At 37.4% G+C, this 21,484-nt stretch overlaps 1 protein-coding gene across 3 annotated transcripts in view; it reads left to right on the top strand.

Moving 5' to 3' along the window:
* The window catches only part of LMBR1 (limb development membrane protein 1), a 71,878-nt gene that overhangs the window by 32,609 nt on the left and 17,785 nt on the right, over positions 1-21,484 (top strand). For all 3 annotated transcript variants that reach the window (XM_053955776.1, XM_053955694.1, XM_053955615.1), the window contains 4 exons: positions 12,121-12,247; positions 12,461-12,529; positions 14,915-14,979; positions 16,851-16,923. In XM_053955776.1, coding sequence (XP_053811751.1) covers positions 12,121-12,247; positions 12,461-12,529; positions 14,915-14,979; positions 16,851-16,923 — 334 coding nt within the window. The remainder of the gene's footprint in view (positions 1-12,120; positions 12,248-12,460; positions 12,530-14,914; positions 14,980-16,850; positions 16,924-21,484) is intronic.

The following is a 21,484-nucleotide window of genomic DNA, read 5'->3' as shown; positions in this document are numbered from 1 at the left end:
GGCTCTTCCCAAATTCTCAGTTTATTTTAATAAAAACACCACTTAAAAATGTAGCAGTTTGTTCATATGCTGAAGGCAGGTGAGCTGGACCAGTGGTCAGAACATTTATTGTGTTGTGCTTGCTACTGTAGAAAGATTTGGCTGTTGTGGCTGCAAAGCCCTGCCTGTGTTAGCAGCTGCAGCTTTAACCCCTGCAAGTAAAACATGGGAGTGCAGGTTCCTCACAAAATAGTGAAATGCAGGAGTTTCTGCTTTTAAAGGCAGATTTCTTCCCTTCATCTCTTTTAAAAATATGTTTTGTAAGTAAAATTACTTTTCTGGGGAGAGGGTGAAAGATGAAGCTTTGCAAAAATACTGTTATTAACAATTTTGAAACTGTTTTTTTTGGCTGTACTGTTGCTAGCTTGCTGAACAACCATAGTGTGTATGTCTTCCATCTCCTCAGTATTTTGTCTGATCCACTTTATTAATAGCAATGACTTTTCCTATTTCATTGCACTTTGAAATAGGACTGAACTAAGCTTAAGTTTCTGATGTATTGTGTTGCAGTGCATTGTATGTACAAATTCCAAGTAACTAAACAAAGGAATAAATACAGTGAAAAGTGAATTTCTTGGTGGGTATGAAAATTCTAATTTCTGTATTCTTCCTTACAGAAAATCTGTACTCCTAACTTAGTTGTTTGTACCAGTACAACTTTGGTACAACTATAGGTGTAGACTACTGTAAAAGACATTTTACAGTGTGTCATGACAATGTAGGAAGTATGTTCAAAGTTAGCTTTGAAGTATTTACATTTAGAAACTTTTTCACTTATGTGAAACAGATTTCTTTGTAAAGAAATTGTTCCTATATTGCAAAGAACTGGAAAATAAGTGGCTTGGAAGTATTTTCCAATATGAAATCCTCTAATTAAGATTAGTTTTTAAAATTTGCCTTGATTTTTCTGTAAAATGGATTTGGAGAGTTCAAGATTCTTGAACATTGTTTGCAAACAGTATTTGACTGTGCTTTATGCTTACTTCTACGCCTGACTGCAATACCCACAGGCCACTGTGTGTATGGCTCACCAAATAGTCTTGAGGTGCCCTGTTGACAGTGGATGTTTATTTGGCATTTAAGCTCATATTTATTTGTCTATAAAGTCATTTAGCATGAACTGAGACTTTAATGCTCTGATCTCTATGAAATGTTTACCAGTGTGCAACTGAATGATTGTAGATTATATTACAACCCATTTACTCATTCCATTAGTAATACCAGAGACAAAAATTGTTTAATCAGTCACATCAAAGGCAGCTGTTTGGGTTTGTATTTTAACATAAACGAACATGTTAAGTTCAGATATGAAGTCCAGTTTTTAAACTGGAGTCCTTTAAAATGACACCACCTAAAATTTATTAGAGTTTGTTGTTGTTTAGAAGCAGATCCTGATGATTCTGGAATTTGATTTGGCAAGTAGCTTGATTATGGTTTATCCTTCTTCTGATTAAAATAAAAGTATACTTAGCTGACAGTTGTACAAACCCATAACATAATCTGTAGGATATAAAGTGCAGAGTTAAGGACTCTATTTAAATGTAAATCTTGCATTAAGGATGGTGCCTATCCTGAACCTTTCTGTGGCTGCTGCTTCCACTAAAGTCTCAGAAACAGCTTGTGCATGGCTAAATGTAGAATGTGTTTGTAATTTGCCATGTAGAGGATAGCCCCATCTAATATTAACTATGAGAAGAGTTTATAGAACAGCTGGGAAGGGAAGATGAGAAGGTTCAGTATAACTTGTTGGCTTGTAATATTGACAAGTGTTGCCCTAAACTCTGAAAACATGTTCAAATTACAGCTTTACACTACCAAGTCCTTCACTTGCACTTCTGAAGAGGAAAAAAATATTCTTGCCTTACAGGTATATGTATTAGCAAATTAGAGTTTGGTGAGTGTTTGGCTTGCTTTTGTGAATCTGTGACTGGAATCTGTAACTCTGCAGTAGATTAGTGTGAAATGAAAATACCTTTGTAAAAGTCACGTCTGTTTGCAGTGATGTCTGCTGTCCTTTCACAATGACTGTAAGAGCATGAAAATTACTACAAGTAAGTCAAAAGAGGTTGGCAATCCTGGTTGTGTTATTTTTTGTTTTTCAAAATCTTGACTTGAAAACACATATTTTTTTTTTCCCTAAATGTCTGAATTTAGACATTTAGGATCAACGGCTGTACAGGACAGGTAAATAACATCCATGTATCTCTCAGCTTAAGGCCATACCATGTTTCACTGAGAGTGAGGTAAAAAGAAATTCAAGAATCAGTGGCCAGGAGAGAGAAACTTGCTAGATGAGGAATAATGGCTTAATGTGAATTTGGTTTTGTAGCTATATAAAATATTTTATCAGGTTTTTATAAGACTTCTTGCTTAAGTCAGTTGGGGACATTATATGCAAAAATCTGCTGTTTTTATATTAGCATAGGAGATCAGTGGTTTGTTGAATATAAGTAACAGTTCTGTATCTGGGGACAGCTGAGGGGGAAATAAGGGGATGTTTGGTTGTTGCACACATTGGATCAAGATGTGATGAGATGTGATCTGTGCTCCATTTCATTGAAGTAGTTAAATGTCAGTTGGTTGCTTCCATAAATTAGATGGTACTTCGTTTAAAGAGGCCTCAGTGTAAGGTACAAAAAAGTAGGCTACCAGGAGATAAGCTGATGGTAAAGTTTATTTGGTACAGCTTTTCTGCACTGGCTGCCTCACTGCCACTTCGTTATCTGGGCAGGGGTTCACCCTTTCTGCAGCTGTGAATGGAGTTGAGATTATAATTACTTTCTGTGACCAATTCTGTAATGTAGATAGAAAATCAAAATGTGTCAGGTTAGTTTGTGTTCTGGCAGTGTTTTAATGTGTTTGAGCTATGGAAATTCATAGTTGAACCGATGATGTATTTTTACCCCGATATTAGTAACAACAAGATGAACCGAGTGTTGTTAGTAATACTCGGGTAAAAATACTGTACAAAGAAAATGTTATTATTTTGAAATCTGGTTTTCTGACTGACTTCTCTGGCATGCTGTGAGAAACTGCATTAGGTGACACATTATGAGTAGGTAGAGGCATCTGTAAAACTACTCACTTTTGGAAGCTAGCACTGGAGCATTAGTTATTCCACCTCACCCCAGCCAGGAATGGGCTGCATTGCTGAACTTTTGTGCTTTCCCCACGCCTACGTTGCCCTGAACTTGCACGTTTGTGCTGTAAATGTTGCATGCTTATGCTTTGTAGAATTTCCACCGTTTCAGCTAAGAGCCTTAACACGTAGCTGGAAGCCTGCAAATGGAATAAGAGGAGAGTATTTTCCTTTGCTGCTCTCTTAGTGGATAAATTGAGGTTTTTTTTTTTACAGTTTTTATTTGGTTTTAGAATAGCTTACAGAGTTCTGCATGAGCAAAAATGCTAAAACATGTTTGAACATGTTGAATAATTCTACTGCTTGTAAAGTGTACAGATGGTACAGTTACCAATGCTAAGGTTGAATCTCTTAGTTTATCACTGATATAAACTGAAGCACTGGCTTTTAAAATATTTTTTTCTTCCTAAGGCACTTATTTTTAGGCAGAAATAAGTAGCTTTTAAATTTTGTTTGGATAGAGCATTCTTAATGCCCTCTGTAGGCCCGTCTGTTTGTGGTGAAGGACAGCTGTGTATCTAAAAACCCAGAGATGTATTTCTTTTTTTTTTCTTTTACTTGTTAGTTTATAATAGAATTCATGTAACAATTTAATTTAAAACTGAAGTGTTTCATGGAAAAATTTGCCATCCTTTGGGAAGGAAGTATTCACACATGCAAGATCCCTGAAATGGCTGTGATTCAGACCCCTTTCTTAGTCAATGGAAACAGGCAGCTGCCTCTAAGAATTTGGCATATCTGAGTTAGAGCCTTCAAGAGGCAATGTGAGCATCTTCCCATCTCAGTGCGTTTGGATTTATTTCAATAAATGATCAGAAACATTAAATAGATTTGCTGTTAGTTTTAGTTGGAGGATGTGATTTGTTGTATAAAAGTAGCTTGTTTATGCATGAGGACTATCTTACTAAGATTTGAATATTTAACTATTTCCACGTTAGTGTCTTCATTTGAGTCTCCATTGACATCAAATAGTGACTGTTCAGAACAAGCAAAACTTTGTCTCTATTTTAAATCTATTTAAACACTTGTGTTGCTTTATAATAAAATTTAAAAATAATTTACAGATTTACTATAATTGCAATTTCAATTCACAGAAGAAAATTTCCAGGGTATTTTGTCTTAATAGTTGAAAGGTTTAATATAATTGTCTTAATCATAGAAAGGCAATAAACATTTTCCTAATGTTTAGGAAAACATCTTTTCATTCCTTCTCTGAAAGCAGTGGGTTTTTGATACTGATAACCATGTGATGTTTAGACCTGTCGTCTGTATTACTTAGTATTATTGAAATTACTTTACATTATGAATTGCTCTATATTTGTAATCGCTTATTCTGAACTTACAAGGAAGGAGCTTACACATCTGTAGTGAAAATTTGTGAGACAGACAACAATTTTATTTACAAAGGAGGGGGAGGAGGGAGAACCAAAGACTTTTTCCCATCCCTGTTTTTTTTTTTTTTTTTGCTGCCTTTTTCAAGAGTTTCCCAGCTTATTAATAGGAACTCCCAGCATTCTGGTGCTTTGACCAGTTCCTAGAAGTGTGCTTTCTTCTTGAGCTTATTCACCCTATCAGGGCATTAGTAATAGACATGACTTCAGGGGATTTACTTTTGTTTTCTTTACTTATTTTAGAACTTTAAAAGTGACCTTTGTGCTTGTACATGTCATTTGCTTTTGGTAACTGTCTTCAGGGTTTCATTCTGCCAGAAGCACAATCACAAATTCCAAATCTTTCTTTATACTTAACGTTACTTATCTTAATGCTCTGCCAAGCTACAAAGAAGTTGGAAAACATCTATTTATCTTCCTATCAGGCTAGTCTAGCAGGAAAGATTCTTTCTGATCCAAAAGTAAATGATTAGAGGGAGATTCATAGTGTCAGAAATCCCACAGCTCCCATGGTGTTGTTGCAGGTGGCATTGGAAAGTCTGGGAAACTTGGTAGGTGGAGGGAGTGGATCATCTGAGAGCTAATAGTGAGAGCTGGGCTAGTGAATGGAACAACAGAGCAAACTTGTAGGGGAAAGGGAACTGGAACAGTGACCATTTTACTGTGATTATCCTTTCATTTCTCATTTCCGTTCTCCCCAGAAGGTTTGGGTTGGATGTCCACAGATCTGCATCCATCCCTTTTAGGGCGAGCTGCAGCAGGGTATTCGTGTGCATCTGACAGCTGTAGGTTGTGATGATTTTATTCCAGTTAGTGTCCGCTTGCATTTTGGCTGCTATACTGTCTAGCTTTTCCTCATTTTAAGAAATTGGTATGTATTTGGTATTCTGATAAAAAATTTGTAAGCAATAATACTTCATATGTACTATTTCTCTGTTAAACTTACAAGAGTGATGCCTAATATGGAAGAGCCAGCTGCTTGCTTGAGTTATTTCAATCCATGTATTTGAAACAGCACCTTAACTGCTAGGCAATAAATGAATCCCACCTTATCATTCTCACTGGATTCCATCTTGCACTGGATAATTAGATAGATCCTAGGGAAAAAGGGAGAAAAAACTGTTTTTTATTCTGGTCCCAAGGACCCAAGTCTGCAAGGAGTCCATCTTGGTGCTTAGGTTATTTCACTGAATTATTTGTATGCAGTGGTGTCAACAGGAATGTTTGATGGGTATGGGCCCCAAACCATGCTATAGCATTGTGGTTTGGATGCTCCTCTGGGACACTGAAGAAGGGAGCATAAGTTTTCTTTGGCAGAGGAGTCACTGCAGTGAGTGTACTGGATCCTGAATAGATGGCCTCCTCCCCAAGCTATTAAGTAAAGACATCTTTTACTTGAGCTCTACTTGGGGGATTTTTGGTCCTTCACTTCCAACTTAGCAGGCATAACTCTAATGCCTATTGTTACATGTCTTTAGCCAGTACCCAAAGAAATAATTTTGGTTTTTTTTTTTCAAAGAAAACTTTATTTTTTCCAATTTTTCAGAATTTTCTGCATTTTATTACTTAACCTGTGTGGCTGTTAGGTTTGATAGGGTTCAGTATTTTGGCTGCCTATTCTTGCTCCATTGACAGCATGGTAACAACTGTGAAACCATTTGAGAAAAGATACTAACAGAAAAATCAGCTGAAAGTTGCTGGGAATGTTTTATGACTGATTTTTTGATGTTTGTATTGCATGGAAAATAAATATAAGCTTTAAACTATACTTGTGGTGAAAAGTGCTCATTTTAATCTTAAAATCCCTATAGGCTGTGAAGGTTCTGTGAGGGAAGAGGTGGTGTAGGAGAAGATAGTGCTAGTTATAGTGTGAAGTATTTGATTCTTGTATGGGCAAGGAAATGTTGGTTTTCTTTTTCCCCTACTTCTTGAATCTGATGCCTGAATATATTAATTTTTGATTTAAATTTTCTTAGCTTGCTTCATGAAGGTTCTGAATTATTATCAGCTACATTTTTAAAATGAGCTGAGTTTTCCTAAAACTGCAGCATCTGTTTTTGACTTAGTAATTTGTGTAGTCTCGTGAGGTAATGACCCCTTGACTAAATATCAGTGTGCTAAATGTAGAATGTGTTTAATGTTGCCTGATGCAAAAGTGTTCTCCTTTACTTATTAAAAACTTGTTTGTGGACTGCCTTGAATAGGTCACAGCAAAGATTGCTCCAAGTCTGATGTCAAACCATAGAAAGGGGTGAAATGCTTGACACTCATCTCTTCACTAATGCTAACAAATTGAGAAAGAGGGGGTGTCACATGCTAAAAATGTAATTGGGGTTAATATATAACATCCCCAACCTCATACCCAGTGTAATTCTCCCTTTTTTAGTGCCTCCACTTCTCCTGCAGATGTTATCATGTGTGTTTGTTGCCATCAGCCCCTCACTGAACAAATCTTGAGGTTACTAAGACTCCTTTCTGTCACGTGAGAACAATGGGTGTCGTGTGTACTTTAAATGTGCCATGATTGCAGAAATGTTTCCCAGGCTTTCCCCATGGGTCAGGGCATAGTGTAAAAAGTGGTGTTTACCTACTTTGCAAGAGGTCAAGATGTCCAAGAAGAACTGTGTTGACATATTCAGCACCATAGAAACTTAGTTAGTACTCTCTGGTTTTGTGTGTAACATATAATTTTTATTTCATTGATGATAGGGAGTTTTATTATTTTTTTCCAGCACAATTTGCAACCAGATTAAAATGTTGAATTAGTAAAAGCCATTCCATGCCCTGCATGAGCAATGTAGATCCAAAAATGTCAATTTTATAGGAGCTAATAATATGTTCATCAAAATCTCTATAGTCTGGTAATATTCCAACAAAGAAATGCTTTTTTTTTAAAGTAAGGATGGGGCTGTAGTTCTTTCACTTTACCAGGAATTTTGCCTCTTGCAAAAAGAGATGATAGCATACTGAAAGGTTTTCTAATCATTCATTGTCATTTAAACAAAAGAACTCTTGGTAAATATCTCTATATATATATATATTAAAATCCATATAGCATTACACAGCATTAAAAACTATGCTTAAATTTCTGAAGAATGTTTTCCTCCAAATGTGTTTCTTCTCACAACTGGCAGAGCAAAAAATTGGCAAGAAATTGCTTGATTGCTTTCATTTATTAATTCTTTCCCAAAAAATAGCAACTTGTGATTTTCTGGCCCAGGTTGTGCCACATTATCTTCCACAGTGTCTTTCCTGGAATATGGTGCATGTCTTACCTTAGAATGGCAGTTGTCAGAGATTTCCTTTTAAACTTTCCAGAGTTTCCATGAGGCTCTTAATGGAGAGAGGAGCAGGCAGGAGGTTTCTTGCCTCTGCATTCTCCTTGTGAGTCAGGAGAGATCCCTGTGCCAGCTGCTGGTTATGTCAGAGGCCTGAAACCTGGTGGACAGCCAGTGTACAAAGCAAGGTCTTCACTTGTTACTGGTACCAGATTAATGGCAAAGAATGTTGTGTTGTTACATTTGTATAATTCAAAGTAGTTACAGAATTTTAAATGGGAAAAAAAAAAAAACACCCAACACTTTTGTCTCCATTATCAAGAAAATTCCCTTTTCCTTATTGAAAAGCTGTAAGGACCTATCACCAGACATGTTATCTTCTAAAGTAAAAACAGTCTCTAGGTGTTATGTGTTGACACATACAACACATTAAGACTTTTCCTGCTATACATGGCATAATAGTCATCCCTCAACACAAATATACTGCAGGGGAGAGGTGGTTTCCTTGGTAATTATGCTGAGTTGCTTGTATGACATCTGTTATTCCTTCAGGACTGTTATTGCCATTTGTACTTCATTGGGTTTTTCAGATGAAGAATTACCTTTTTTGGCAATGTGTTGTTTTTTAATATCTTTTGGCTATTTGTCATCTAGGATGACTTATCTGTGTTAATCATAATAGCAAAGAAACATGGTAACATTTTGATGATACGGAGTAGCAATTAAAAATTTGTCCGAACACTTGAAAAATAATTAAAACCTTTCCTGATAAAATTAGGCTTTTCTGGAAACATTAACCCATAGGCCTGGTGCTCCAGGCAGTATAAGTAGCTCAGGATTAAGCTATAAAAACTTCTGATTGTCTTGACAATTGAATTTTAAAGAATTAGAAGTCTGAGAGTCAGATATCGCTAAGGCTGTACAAACCACAAGATCCTTAGAATGTGTTTGTAGGACAGCTTTTATTTGTAGGCATTGAGAGCTTCAAATGCTCTTTTTTTTTTTCCACTCCCCCCATTAGTGCAGAGAGAAGATGACAGATATCACTGAGCTCCTGGCAAGTTGCAGTCTGCTGGGATTGATGTGTTAAATATCTTTCCTTTAATAAAATACTTCACTTGGTTAAGTGCTCATGTTAAAGAACTAGGTGGATTTTGAAAATATGCTGTGAGTGAAAGTGTAGGTGATCTGTGGACTTATAAGCTGTGAAACTTTGAAGTTAAAAAAAAAAAGAGGTGGGGGGTTTGAGGGTATAATCTGTCAGTTATTTTACCCAATTCTCTTGATAAACAGTTAAATTAGTTTCTATTAGATTATAGTAATTTGCTTCCAAAATTTTGTTTATCATATTTTTTTCCTCTTCCACAAGAGACTCCTTTAATGTGTCAGTCAGTCTGTAAGGTGTCAGACTTCTGCTTAGGAACAGTAGGGAACCATGCAGGGCATTGACTTTCAGGAGTGGCTTTTGCTTTATGAATAATCTGAAACTCGGCTGGAAGAATTTGTAAGGTGTTGGGTGTGTTTTGTTTTCCTGCTCAGCAGTTACCAGAGATGTTGTTATGGGCTTATAGTGCAATGACAGCTGGTACTTTATTCTAGATACCTTCATGGAAAAAGACTTCAAAGAGGAGAGCTACTAAAACAAAAATCACTTGAGAAAGAGAAGTACTGTCTTCCTTCAAACTGGCAGGTGTTCATGCTTCCTAAACACTGATCCTTAGTCCATTTTGGAAACGTGTCCCTCTCCTTTACTGACATGCAGAGAAGTTTAGGTATGAATTGAAGACCAAAGATCAGACTCTTTTTGACACTTCTGCCTTTCTTTTAAGCATGAATTAGTTTTATAATTTTGCTCTTCATGGTCCAGTTCATCTCTTTCTCCCTCTTGGTGTACACAGCCTTCCCTCTTCTCTGGAGGGAAGCCTGCCCTCTTCTCTGCATGTCCCTGGAGAGTAGGAATAACCCTAGTGAATACAAAAGTGAGGGTGCTTTCTGAGCCCCTTCTCTCTGTTCATGTCACTCCTTTTTTTTTTTTTTTTTTTATATATCTTCAGGGACTGTTTGAAGAACCAGCCATGCTTTGTATAACTTCATCTGTTTCCATTGATGAAAATGTGTCCTGGTTACAGATTCAAATTTTCTAATCTTAAGAGTGGCAAATAGTCTTTCTAATAGTAGGCTTTGTGTTAGACAAGATTTTTTGAAAAGGAATATATTTTTCCAGGTCTTCTTGCTTCCCTTATTTTTTTCCCACCCTTTTCCCCTCATGCACAGAAATGTAACCTGAAGTTGTAGCAGTATTCATAGTGTACAGCAGTACAGCAGTGAGTGCATGAAAGCCCACCACCTTAATATGCATTTCCATTGTCCACTTAATTTTATAATTTCGAGCTTAATTTTGTGTATATTGCGACTTTTTTTTTTTTTTTTTTTTTACTTCTCCAACTTAATCCGGATCCCAGCATTATTTGGCCAATGAAAAGTAAATGTCAAATGAAAATTTGACTGCCTTAAAATAGAAGTACTCCAGGGGGCAGCTTGTCTTACTGAAAATGAAGCCAGAGGTTGTCCAGAGAGGTTTTGGAGTCTCCAAGCTTGGAGGTACTCAAAAGATTCCTGAGCAACCAGCTTTAGGTGTCTCTGCTTGAGCAGGGGGGGTGGACCAGGTGACCTCTGGAGGTCCTTGCCAACCTCAATTATTCTGTGATTCTCCAGAGGTTTTCTCCATGTGCACAGGGGGGAAAATTCTGTACCTTTCAGTCTTTTCAAATAGCAGCTATTTGGCAGGTACTCTAATGTAAGTATGAACTAATGTGCCTGGAACATTAATGTTTTCATAGGGCACAATCTTATGGGTGCCTAATTGAGATTAAGTATTTACCTATGTGCTTTAAGTGTCTTAATTTCTTTTTTATCCTGGACCATTACCAAGTATTCATTAGTGTCTATGACAGAATATTTCTATTTATCACTTGACTGAAGTTCTTTAAAGTATTAAGATTTCACTATATTTAAATGAGTGTGAATCCTAGTGTGTGTGTGCTGTGCAATATAAAAATTTTTCTGCCCTGAGCAGAATGGAGTGAGTTGTCAGTGGTAATCTTCCTGTTCTGCAGAGGATTGGTGGAGGAGAGGAACAAGAGATCAGTGCTCATGGTTAGGATGCTTGGGGTCCTCGTTCATGGTTGGATGCCATGATTATGTAGAGAACATAATTTTCAGGGTAAATGTCATATAAAAATTACCCTTAAGTAAACCCCTACTTAAGCAGCAAGGGAAGATGTGATAAAAATAGAAAAAATAATAAAGTAAAACAAATTTTCTGCTTTTAACTATCAAGTAGTTTTTGTAATGAAATATCCCCAAGCTGGGGTGAACCTGTATGAAAAAGAAGTTGGATTTGCTTGTGGAGATGTATACTGGCAAACAAAGAAAAAAAAAAAAGTAAAATTATTATTTAAATATCAGTCTGATGGTTCCTTAATGACCCGGATGCTTGAAGAAAGGATCCCAATCACTCTATTAGTCCAAATTAGTTAAATGAGTGATACCAGTAAGAAGTAAATCTGAATTTTTTGTGTGTGTTATTTGGTGTATACATATTTGCGAATCAGCTGGCGGAGCAGTTGTTCCACTCGAGCAGGCGCGGCGGTCCGTGGCCTTGCGGAGCTGCGCGCCGGGCACGGGCTGGGAGCCGCGGCCGGGCGGGAGCGGGGAGCGGCAGTTCCGCAGCCGAGCGCTGGAGGGCTCCGCAGACTGACGGCTGCCCAGCGATTTTCAGGGAATTGCTGCATTGTACCTGCGCAGGGTTTAATGCTTGCCGGGCCATTTGGCTATTTGCCATAATTGGCTTTCCATTCCCTTGATTGGAATCATAGATAAAAATTTGCTAATCCACTTTCTTTGCTGAAAGTATTAGAAAAGTAATCCATCTTTTAAAAATGCTCGAACAAAATCATATGGTATAAAGAGTACTTTATGGAATAATGAGATTAATGAGAACTGTAAGTCATATGCAATTTAAAACGTTTTTCTATGGGTTTAAGGGGAAAAATGCAATCTGGGCACTATAAAGCCATAAGTACTTCCTTTTTTATGCACTACCTTTTAAATGTACATTACATGTTATGCTTTTGTCTACATGATAAAATGTGAGTATGTATTTAGGAAGAAAGATCTGCTGTTTACTTGTAGTTTTAAAAGCGTTTGAAAATACCTGATTCAAACTTCTTGGCTGTGTTTTTTTCCTCCCTCTCCCCTCTTCTGCCCACAGGGCATCAGAGCAAGGATTTTGGAAACCCTTGTAATGCTCATTCTTCTTGCACTGCTTATCCTTGGAATTGTATGGGTGGCTTCAGCACTCATAGACAATGATGCTGCCAGTATGGAGTCTTTATATGGTATGGAATGTAAAAGAACCTTCACCCAGTTCCATTGTAAATACAGAAATGCGTGTTTCCAGTTAAATGTATTTCTAGTACATGCTATGTGAGTATTCCACAGGTTGTGAAGAAGGTGTCTTAATTCAGTTAGCACCATTTTGATGTTAAATTCTGTGACATAAGTAGCCTCTTGGTAATTAGCTAAAGCTGTGCTCAATGTTTTCTTTACAGACCTCTGGGAATTCTACCTCCCGTATTTATATTCCTGTATATCACTGATGGGATGCTTGTTACTGCTGTGTGAGTATTTTCCTCATTATTCCAAAAGATGAATGTTATTATGGTGGGGGATTTTTTTGTGTATTGTGTTCAACTTTTTTTATGGTTAAAGGAAACTTTTTGGTTGTGAAAGTAGAGTGGGATTTTCTTGTTCTGATTAAATTTACATTTAGGTGTGAATTTGTTAGGTTTGGGTTCTGAAGTTTAAATAAATGGTACCTTAGATTTTCAATTTTTGAGAAACTTCACAACTCACCCAATTTTGGCTAATAACTTGTTAAAACAGGTAGTTGGAAAATAGGGACTCCATTCTGCAAAGAAAAGCACAAATTTTAAATGAAATGTCTGCAGGAGGCTGGTAGTATGGTGAGAAAATGATTTTGGAACATTTTGTCCTATATTCAGTAAACTACCATTCTTCCTTTTGTAATTGAAAATGTTGCTGTATAGGCAGGAGTTGGAAGACAGTGCAGCCAGCTTTCATAATCACACAGCTGGTCTCTGGCCAGTCTGCAGGTCAGTTACACAACTGCATCCGAAACAAATGCAGTAAAAACCCAACCTTACACTGCTCCTAACCAGAGTTCAGTCATCCAAGTTTAGTGGGATAAGAAACACGATGGAAGGCTCAAAATCCCACTTATAGTCTCAGCCCCCTCCTTGAATAATTTCTAGAAACTTACTGAGAGGGACAGAAGATCTCCCTTTTTAGATTACTATGGTTTCATCTATTCTCCAAGCTTGACAGGTTCAAAGCTTACATGGGGCTGTCACGGTGGAGAAAGGGTGGGGAATGATAATTTGTGATATCCTATAAACAGATCTATGAAAGAGACCTCGGTGAGTCTCCTTAGGTTCTCTGTATGTGCAGATTCTCAAACCCACTTTGGAGGAAGGTGGGAGGATTAAACAATGGGCTTCTCAACATCTTGCGCAGGCTCTTCCAGAGCGGCATTCACAGAGGTGCTGAACACTTTAATAGGAAGTTGGTTTGCAAAACTTAAAATCTGCCCTGCAGTTTGCTTCAGCAGAGCTGAAAACTCAGCCTCTGTGCTGGGGCTGTTGTAAACCAGTTCACTGAAATCATTGCGATTAAATGCCATATTTTGGAAATGTGTAACTTAAGCAAATCACTGAGGTGAAGGCCCTCCAATCTGTTAGTCCTGTGTAGCTGAAAGGGCAGTATACAGCAGTGGGGCAGCTGCTGGGACAGAACTTTAGATCTTCAGCTGGTTTAATTGCTGAAGCAGTGTTTGAGTAAAGCCTATTGCAGTGGTGATTTGGAGCATTACTTTATCTTTTCTCCTTTTCCTGCAGGATTCTTCTGCAGTAAAGGCAGACTAACTTAAGTCAGATTTTTGAATACTCTTGGTTTTTTATTCTAACACTCAGTAGCTACAGTGAAACACTAATTAATAAAAATAAATGCAATCCTCACAATAAAATCTTGTCTTGTTTTTTTTTTTTTTGGCAACAACGCTTTATTATGATGGAAACTATAGATGTTCATATCATCCATATTGTTATGAATTGTTTCATCTCTGACACATTTCAGTATTTGAAGGCAGTTTTCCCTAAACTGTTGTTTTCTACTAATAATTTTCTATTATCATGGTTGAGCCTTTCTCTCAAGAAGCACATACGCATCATCCCTGAAAACCGTCACAGGCTAGGATCAGAAAGGGCCCGTTGTTATTTCACAGAAAATAATCTAAAGTTTGGTAGCTGAGCCTACTATCAATGGAAGTTCAAGGATAACTTTCAGCAGAGCAAAGCAGCTTCAGATCTCTTGGCCTTGCAGCTACACCTGTGCTAAAAGATGAACCATGCCCAGGATGTTCTCTAGTGCTGTGGCCAACCAGTGTCACTCCATCCAGGATATTGCAGTTGGCAGGTGTCTGTGCAGCTGTGGCTCGTGGTCATGGTCCCTGGGCTGCCTCAATTCCAGAGCTACACTGAGAATCATTTGGGGAAGTGTTAACTGGCCCAGGGCAAGTAATGCCAGGAATAGTTCTAACAATTTACTGGTATAGGCAATCCAATCTTAAAGCCCAGGAATGCATCCTGGCACTTCTGAGTTTACTAGTGAAGACATAGCCTCTGGTGCCACATGCTTTGAATAAATAAATAATTAGTTGAGCAAGTTCAAGATCTCTGATCATATGGTGGTCCTTGTTGACAAAAAAAGCCACAGTTAAGGTCTTGGGAGGGGAGAGATGCTTGTCTTGTTCAAAATCTGTATGATTGAAATGTGCTTAAACGTTCACGTCGAAGCTTTAAGCTCTTGCAGTTCTTTTCAAAACCAAAAATTGCTTATATGTGGAATAGCACACTTAGCATCCAAATAAAAATACCTAGTCTTTGACTTACTAATGACTGTTTTGCATGCTCTTCCTTCCCCTGCAGTGTGCACACCAGTGGGGCTCTCGCGGATGTTTACAGTAATGGGTCAGTTGCTGGTGAAGCCGACAGTAAGTGCTGCCTGGTTTTGTCCTCCTGTGCTGCCCGGTTTTGTCCTCCTGTGCTGCCCGGTTTTGTCCTCCTGTGCTGCCCGGTTTTGTCCTCCTGTGCTGCCCGGTTCTGTCCTCCTGTGCTGCCCGGTTCTGTCCTCCTGTGCTGCCCGGTTCTGTCCTCCTGTGCTGCCCGGTTTTGTCCTCCTGTGCTGCCCGGTTCTGTCCTCCTGTGCTGCCCGGTTTTGTCCTCCTGTGCTGCCCGGTTTTGTCCTCCTGTGCTGCCCAGTTTTGTCCTCCTGTGCTACCTGTGAGAAGGTGGAATGGTATTTGGGTACTTTCTTCTAGAATGCTTACATGTCGACAGAACTCTTCAGTTCATCAGAGTTTCTATAACCAATATTTATGTACTTATTTCACGTTCCAGGCACAAAAGCCTGTTTCTGTTGGGACTCTGGTTACTGAGAATTTTAGACTTTCTGTGCTGACAGGCACTGACCCCCAAGAGAGCACTACATTTGACCTGAGACCATAGAGAAGGCATCCAAAATTGAATGATAGAACTAAGATTGAGTGTGTAGTTTGAATAAAAGTGTGTAATATCACATAATAGAAAACTTAGTTTAAACTTTTAAAATATAGTAATATATATAAAAGAAAATGAAAGTTTTAAGACAGAAGCTAGTCCTTCTTCTTCATAAGTTTAACTAGTATTGTGTAATTAGATAAAAAAATCCATATTGCAGGCCACGAGTTATTAAGTTAAAAGTAAAAATAATTTGTGTAATTTCTTAATTAGACAATTTATCCATAAAAAACCTTATAGAGAGAGATACAACTCCGTTTCTAGTTTGTTAAAGTGAAGTACTGTAGAACTCAAAGTTTGTGAAATGTAATATAGATAAGAACTAATAAACATCTGAATCCAAACAAATACAGTCTCATGCATTTAATCCCAACCCTGACCAAAAAAAAAAAGTTAGAACTCCACATGTTTCGTTACAAAGTTTTTCTTATGATAATACAGACTTCCTCTGATTTTTCAATTTATCTCAATGCTACTAATATTATTTATTACCAATATTTCCTGGTGTGTTTTATCAGTGCCTGAAAAGTGTGGGCATATTCTGAGTTCAGTAGCAAAGAACACAAGAGCAAACAAAGTCTGAATAACAAAAAGGGTACCTGGGGTACACACAGGTGGGTGAAATGTGGGTAGTTGTCATCTTTAAGAGCTTGTTACACACAGATGCTCCTTGGTTCATGTTCTGAATGCTGTGAAGGAAGGGAGAAGTTTGTACCACATACAAATGCTCTCGTGACTTGGGTGTCACATGTCCTGGTTTGTATTTACTAATATTTGGGTGCAGTTAGATCTTGTTTTCCTGTTCATTAGTCAGTTCAACCCTGAAAATACAAAGAAAATACCTACTATTTTTATCTTTAGTCTCAAAGCACCTGGTAGCTGAGGTAGATCAACTTCATTTATTTGGTTTTAGCTTCCAATAGCAATTTATATTCTCATGAAATACTGGGTCATGTGGAAAGTTGCTTTTTAATACAATTTTTCAAAATCTTTAGTTATTTTTGTTTAAATTGGGTGTGAAGGTTGATATGATTTGAATGTAGGTCAGACACACAGTTCTGTCTCTTTAGATTGAAACTGAACATAAAAGCCTTAACTTGAAATAAAAACTTTGCTTACAGTAAAGATACAATTGTGTAACAGAACTGTATAATCTGTGAAGTTCTTATTTGTGTCACTTTTGTAAAGTTGTAGAGTGTATATTTACAGTACAGGTAACAGGAGCAAAGTCAATCTAATTATGTAAGTTCAGTCAGGAAGACAAGTGTCCCTGATACTCAGTTCATGTTTCTGGTTCTAAATACAGATCCTGGAAGACCTAGATGAGCAGATGTATATCATCACTTTAGAGGAAGAAGCAATTCAGAGGAAGCTTAATGGTATGTATGCTATACCTGTAATGGTACTGCTTCAGATACAGTATTTAGAGTAGAGTGGTTCTGGTCAGGAGTCTCACTGTTGGTCAACCTCTTCTCTCAAAACAGAAAATTTCAACATCTTAGCCTGTAACAAATGTTACAGGTGTACGTTTCCTCACCAGGTTTTCCAAGATTGGCTCTTGTATGTGTGGTTTGCTTTGGTTTTGTTTTTGAATTGTTCATCAGCTCTCTAATGTGGGAATGTTCTGAGCCTGAGAGAGCAATTGAGTAGTTGTCCAGACCCACAAGCCTTACTGCAAAATAACTTGGATTGGTAAATTACTCTATTTCAGCCTCGTTTGAAGGACAATTAACTTATATTAGCAAGAGGCTTGACTTCTGCAATATGAGTTTTTGTTCTTAATTTGGAGGATTTTTTGTGTTTCAGTTGATTGTTATTCAAAATCTTTAATAGTAATCCATTAAAAATCAGAGCACTCCTTTATATTCTAGGAGTTATTTGGTGAATTTAATAAATAAAAACATTCTATTAATAAGTAATGAAAAATAATAATTACAAGAATGTTTTTAGACTTCCTGTATTTAGTCTTAAAATCTTGCATTTCTTGATAAGGTGTTTCTGTTATGAAGTGTTTAAAAAAACATGAAGTATGAAGTAAAGTATGAAGTTTTGACTTAGAATAGAAAGAAGTGTTGCAACAGGCAGGCACCAGTTATGGAAAATGTATTGGTTCTGTAAACCTGGAAATCATGTTGTACAAATCTTCTGACTTGCTTTTAACTGCATGGATAAGCCATCCATCCATAATTTATGCAATTACTGCAGTTTTGAAAACAAGGAATTTTCATGTATGATAGCACAACAATGTGTGTGTCATGATGACTTATTTTAGCCTTAATTTTAAAAATTTTATCTTTTTCCTCTCCTGCTTTTCAGTCTTCTGTCATATATCTTAAGCTTTCCTTCTCTGAGGTCTCATTGAGTCTCCTTTCAAAGTTGCTTGGTCAGGGGAAGTACCTTTGATAGCAGAGATCATGGTGGTCATCTTTATTCCAGTGCTTAAAATTTGTGGAGGAGTAGTGACTTTGTGCTGAAATCAGCCATCGCTTCAGTTTAAAAGTAACATTCACCTTTTCAGATCTTCATAGTGACACGTTTGTATGTATGTGCATTTACACACAGGCACACAAAAAGGTGCAGCAGTGAGTGTCTTTGAAGCTGTGGTGGGTAATGATAATCATTCTGTGTGTTTGATGTTAGCTGGGAACTGTAAAATATTTGTTACTGAATATTTTATGTTGTCATGGTGATTCTGCTTGTGTACAACACAGAGCAATGACCCAGTAGTTATTCAGGAATCTACTGGAAGTAGGGTTCAGCTGGGGAATGTGATTATTTAGGTGATGCTTGGCTGCCCTTTTTTCTTGCAGAAGTCTCTCAACAGTTGCTTATAATGCAGTTTAATATCACTTGTGGAGTGGACCTAGGCTGTTTGTAGGTGCCTCCTAACTGGGTATATGTTTAGGATGTGTGCTGGGAGCACCCCTAAACATCAACCTAGGCTGTTTGTAGGTGCCTACTAACTGGGTATGGATTTAGGATGTTTTCTGGGAACTCCCCTAACACCAGCCAAGAGACTGGATTTGCTTTCAGCACATGGCTTGGTATTCAGTGAAAGGTGGAACTGCAGCCCAGCCATATTCCATGGAGCACTCACCAGCCTGCTCTTGAGCAATGAAAGACATGGGGCTTAAATGTCCTGAGACAGGAGAGGAACTGGATTCCCACTGTTTCCAATGCTGAGGGAATGGCATTGACACCCCAAAAGGAATGCTTGAAAACCCCTAGGTTGGTGTACAGGGAAAAGTAATAGACATGAGCTGAAAAGTAAATGAAAATATGAACTTGCATATAGCATGTAGTTGGGGCAAAATGTTATATGTGCAAGAAGATACTTTGCAGGATTTTTGTAGTAGTTACTTCAGTAAATTTAAGCTCAGTTCTTATTAGGCGAGCATGGAAACCATTTCCTCTTCCAGAAATCTTTCTAATACATACGAATTACACCAGAAGCATTGACATTATTGCCAGAACTATGAAGGGTCATATTTACCATGTTTATTGCATTTTAAAAAGTGTATATAAATGGGGGTGTTGCTAATTACATCAGTAAGTGTCGTGCTGTGATGTTAGAGGCCATAGTCTGTGTTTTAGCACACAGATTGTCACTTTGTGGCTATATCACAGTGGATATATTCAGCTACACATGTCCTCTGCCTTGGCTGTTGCAACTCTTCCACCATGTTGGTGGTGGGAATCCATAGTGCTCAAGTAACCCTGCTGGGCAGGTTTCCAGTAAAGTGCTCTGAAATATGTACTTTATTTATATGTATAACTAAAGAGTTGAATTTTGATTAAAATGAAGAAGACCAGAGCAGAGGCTTAAGTGATACTTGATGATTGTAAAGCTTTTCATATTTGAAAATAAATCTATTTGTGAAACTGTAGATCTTCTTTGTCGGAACTAATTTTCTTCCTCCTCAGGTGTCTGCAGTGTCTAACTGAAAATCGGAGGAGGAGGGAGGGGAAAGTTTGATTGTGTTATCTACACTAGTATTTTTATCTATTGAAGAGATACTGGGCTTTGGGAAAATGTTTGTTTCCAGTGTATTATATTTCAGTACCCACATCACTCCTACAGTTGAAAAATAAAGCTGGGACTTTTTTATATTAAAAGAAAAAAGTTGCCTTCAGCTATTAGTTTTCCTGAATCCAAAGAGACGGGTGGGGTAGGATCAAAAATACTTACTTGATCAAAGTTATTGGCTCTGAAGGTATCCTTACCTATGTAAGAAAGATGAAAGGTGTTGTTTTTATTGCACACTAGTAACAGTGTAATTTTGAACTAATTGGTGGTGAAATGCCAATCACCTTGGGGGAATGCAAATAGATACTCTTACAATTTCCTTTGAGGTACTGAAATCTTATGTCGGGGCTGGAAGAAAAACAGAATAATACCGTTAAATTGACCTTAAATGAGCTGCTTTGTGGCTTTCTTGGAGAATCCCTTCTAACTTTTCATTGCTAGTCCAAACAAGTCTCGTCTACCAATTTGATTTATTGGCTAGACAGCGCTGACATTGAACTTTGTGCGTGTTTGAAATAAAGCTAATGTAAGAGAGCTTTTAAGAATTTAGCTGCATCCTTTCCAAATACTCTTTTGACTGATCTGAAATCTTGCCTCTCTCATAAAATAACCTTTTGTATAGCAACCTGTTGTTTGCAACTATTTTTAAGGAGGAACTACAACAGCACTTAGATATGATTCAGAATTTCTACTGACCTATGTCTTAGGGACCTTCTGTGATGATGCTGATTTGTTGGATAGGCTCCCATGAAATCAGTGTTTTGAGCTCTAGATTTTTATGTTGAGGGGAGAAAAAACCATAGATATATATTGAACTGAGCTTTTCCTCAGAGACTCCTAAATCACTTACAGAAAAGAAGACAACATCAGATGCTGACTTGAGTTTTCCTTCTTGTTCAGCTGCTTCCATGAAAGTTCTTTTCCCATTGAGCTCTATTGCTATCCTTTTTCCCACCTAAGAGTAATTAGTCATTCCATAAAACAGATGTTTTAGTCTTTTCTGGGGGGAAAAGCATCATCACAAAAGCTTATTTTTATCGTGATAATTAGCTTGGGTTTTTAAAAAACTTTTTCTGAAAACTTGTGTATTATGATTAATTTTTAAAAAAACACTGAGAAATGAAACTGACATTTGTATTTCAGGCACTTCAAGCAGTAAGATGTTGTAATGGAACAGTGTCTGTAGGTCTTACTGGATAGTCCTGGGATTAGAGATATTTATATATTAGAAGCCTTCTAAATATTATCCCATACTCATTATGTCACTGATATCCAAGATAAATGTTTAGACAAAGCACAGAAGTTACATGTTATATGCAAAAATGTGTGTGAAATAAACATTCAGTTAATTTCATTAAAATTTAAAATTTTAAAGTTGGATGTTTCATTGATGATTTGACTACATTGAACAAATCAGTATTTAATAGTCTGCAATAAAAAGAGCCACCTATTTTCTTGTATTGAGGTTGCTGGATGGATGAGGAGACAACAGAAAATAAGGAAATGATGAGACAAAGACTATTGCTGTGCCAGCTGCCCGAGTGCTGTTTAGATTTTGTAGGCAAGTGATCAAGATATGAGATAAAAGCCTGGACAAGAATATTAATCTCATATAAATTTATTAGACACTGTTTTAAAAAGTCTATGGAGCATGGTGCTCTTACAGGTTAGCCCATGGCCAAAGGTGGGGCCGAGGGCAGGGAATGGCCAGCAAGTGAAAGGTGTGCATGTAAATCAGCAAAACAACAACAGAGAGGACTTTGGGTTTAAGACTTTGAACTGTCACTGCCATGGTGTGTTATTGCAGAGTGAAATTGGCCTGGAATAGATAGGGAAAAGATGAGCCCTTATTTTCAGGTGAGAAAATAAGTTTCACTTTCATCCCTTTTACTTCTAACTCATCCCAGGCAGAC

Source organism: Vidua chalybeata, chromosome 1 (assembly GCF_026979565.1).
Source record: "Vidua chalybeata isolate OUT-0048 chromosome 1, bVidCha1 merged haplotype, whole genome shotgun sequence".
NCBI lineage: Eukaryota > Metazoa > Chordata > Aves > Passeriformes > Viduidae > Vidua > Vidua chalybeata.
This window is presented reverse-complemented; position numbering and strand designations above follow the sequence as displayed.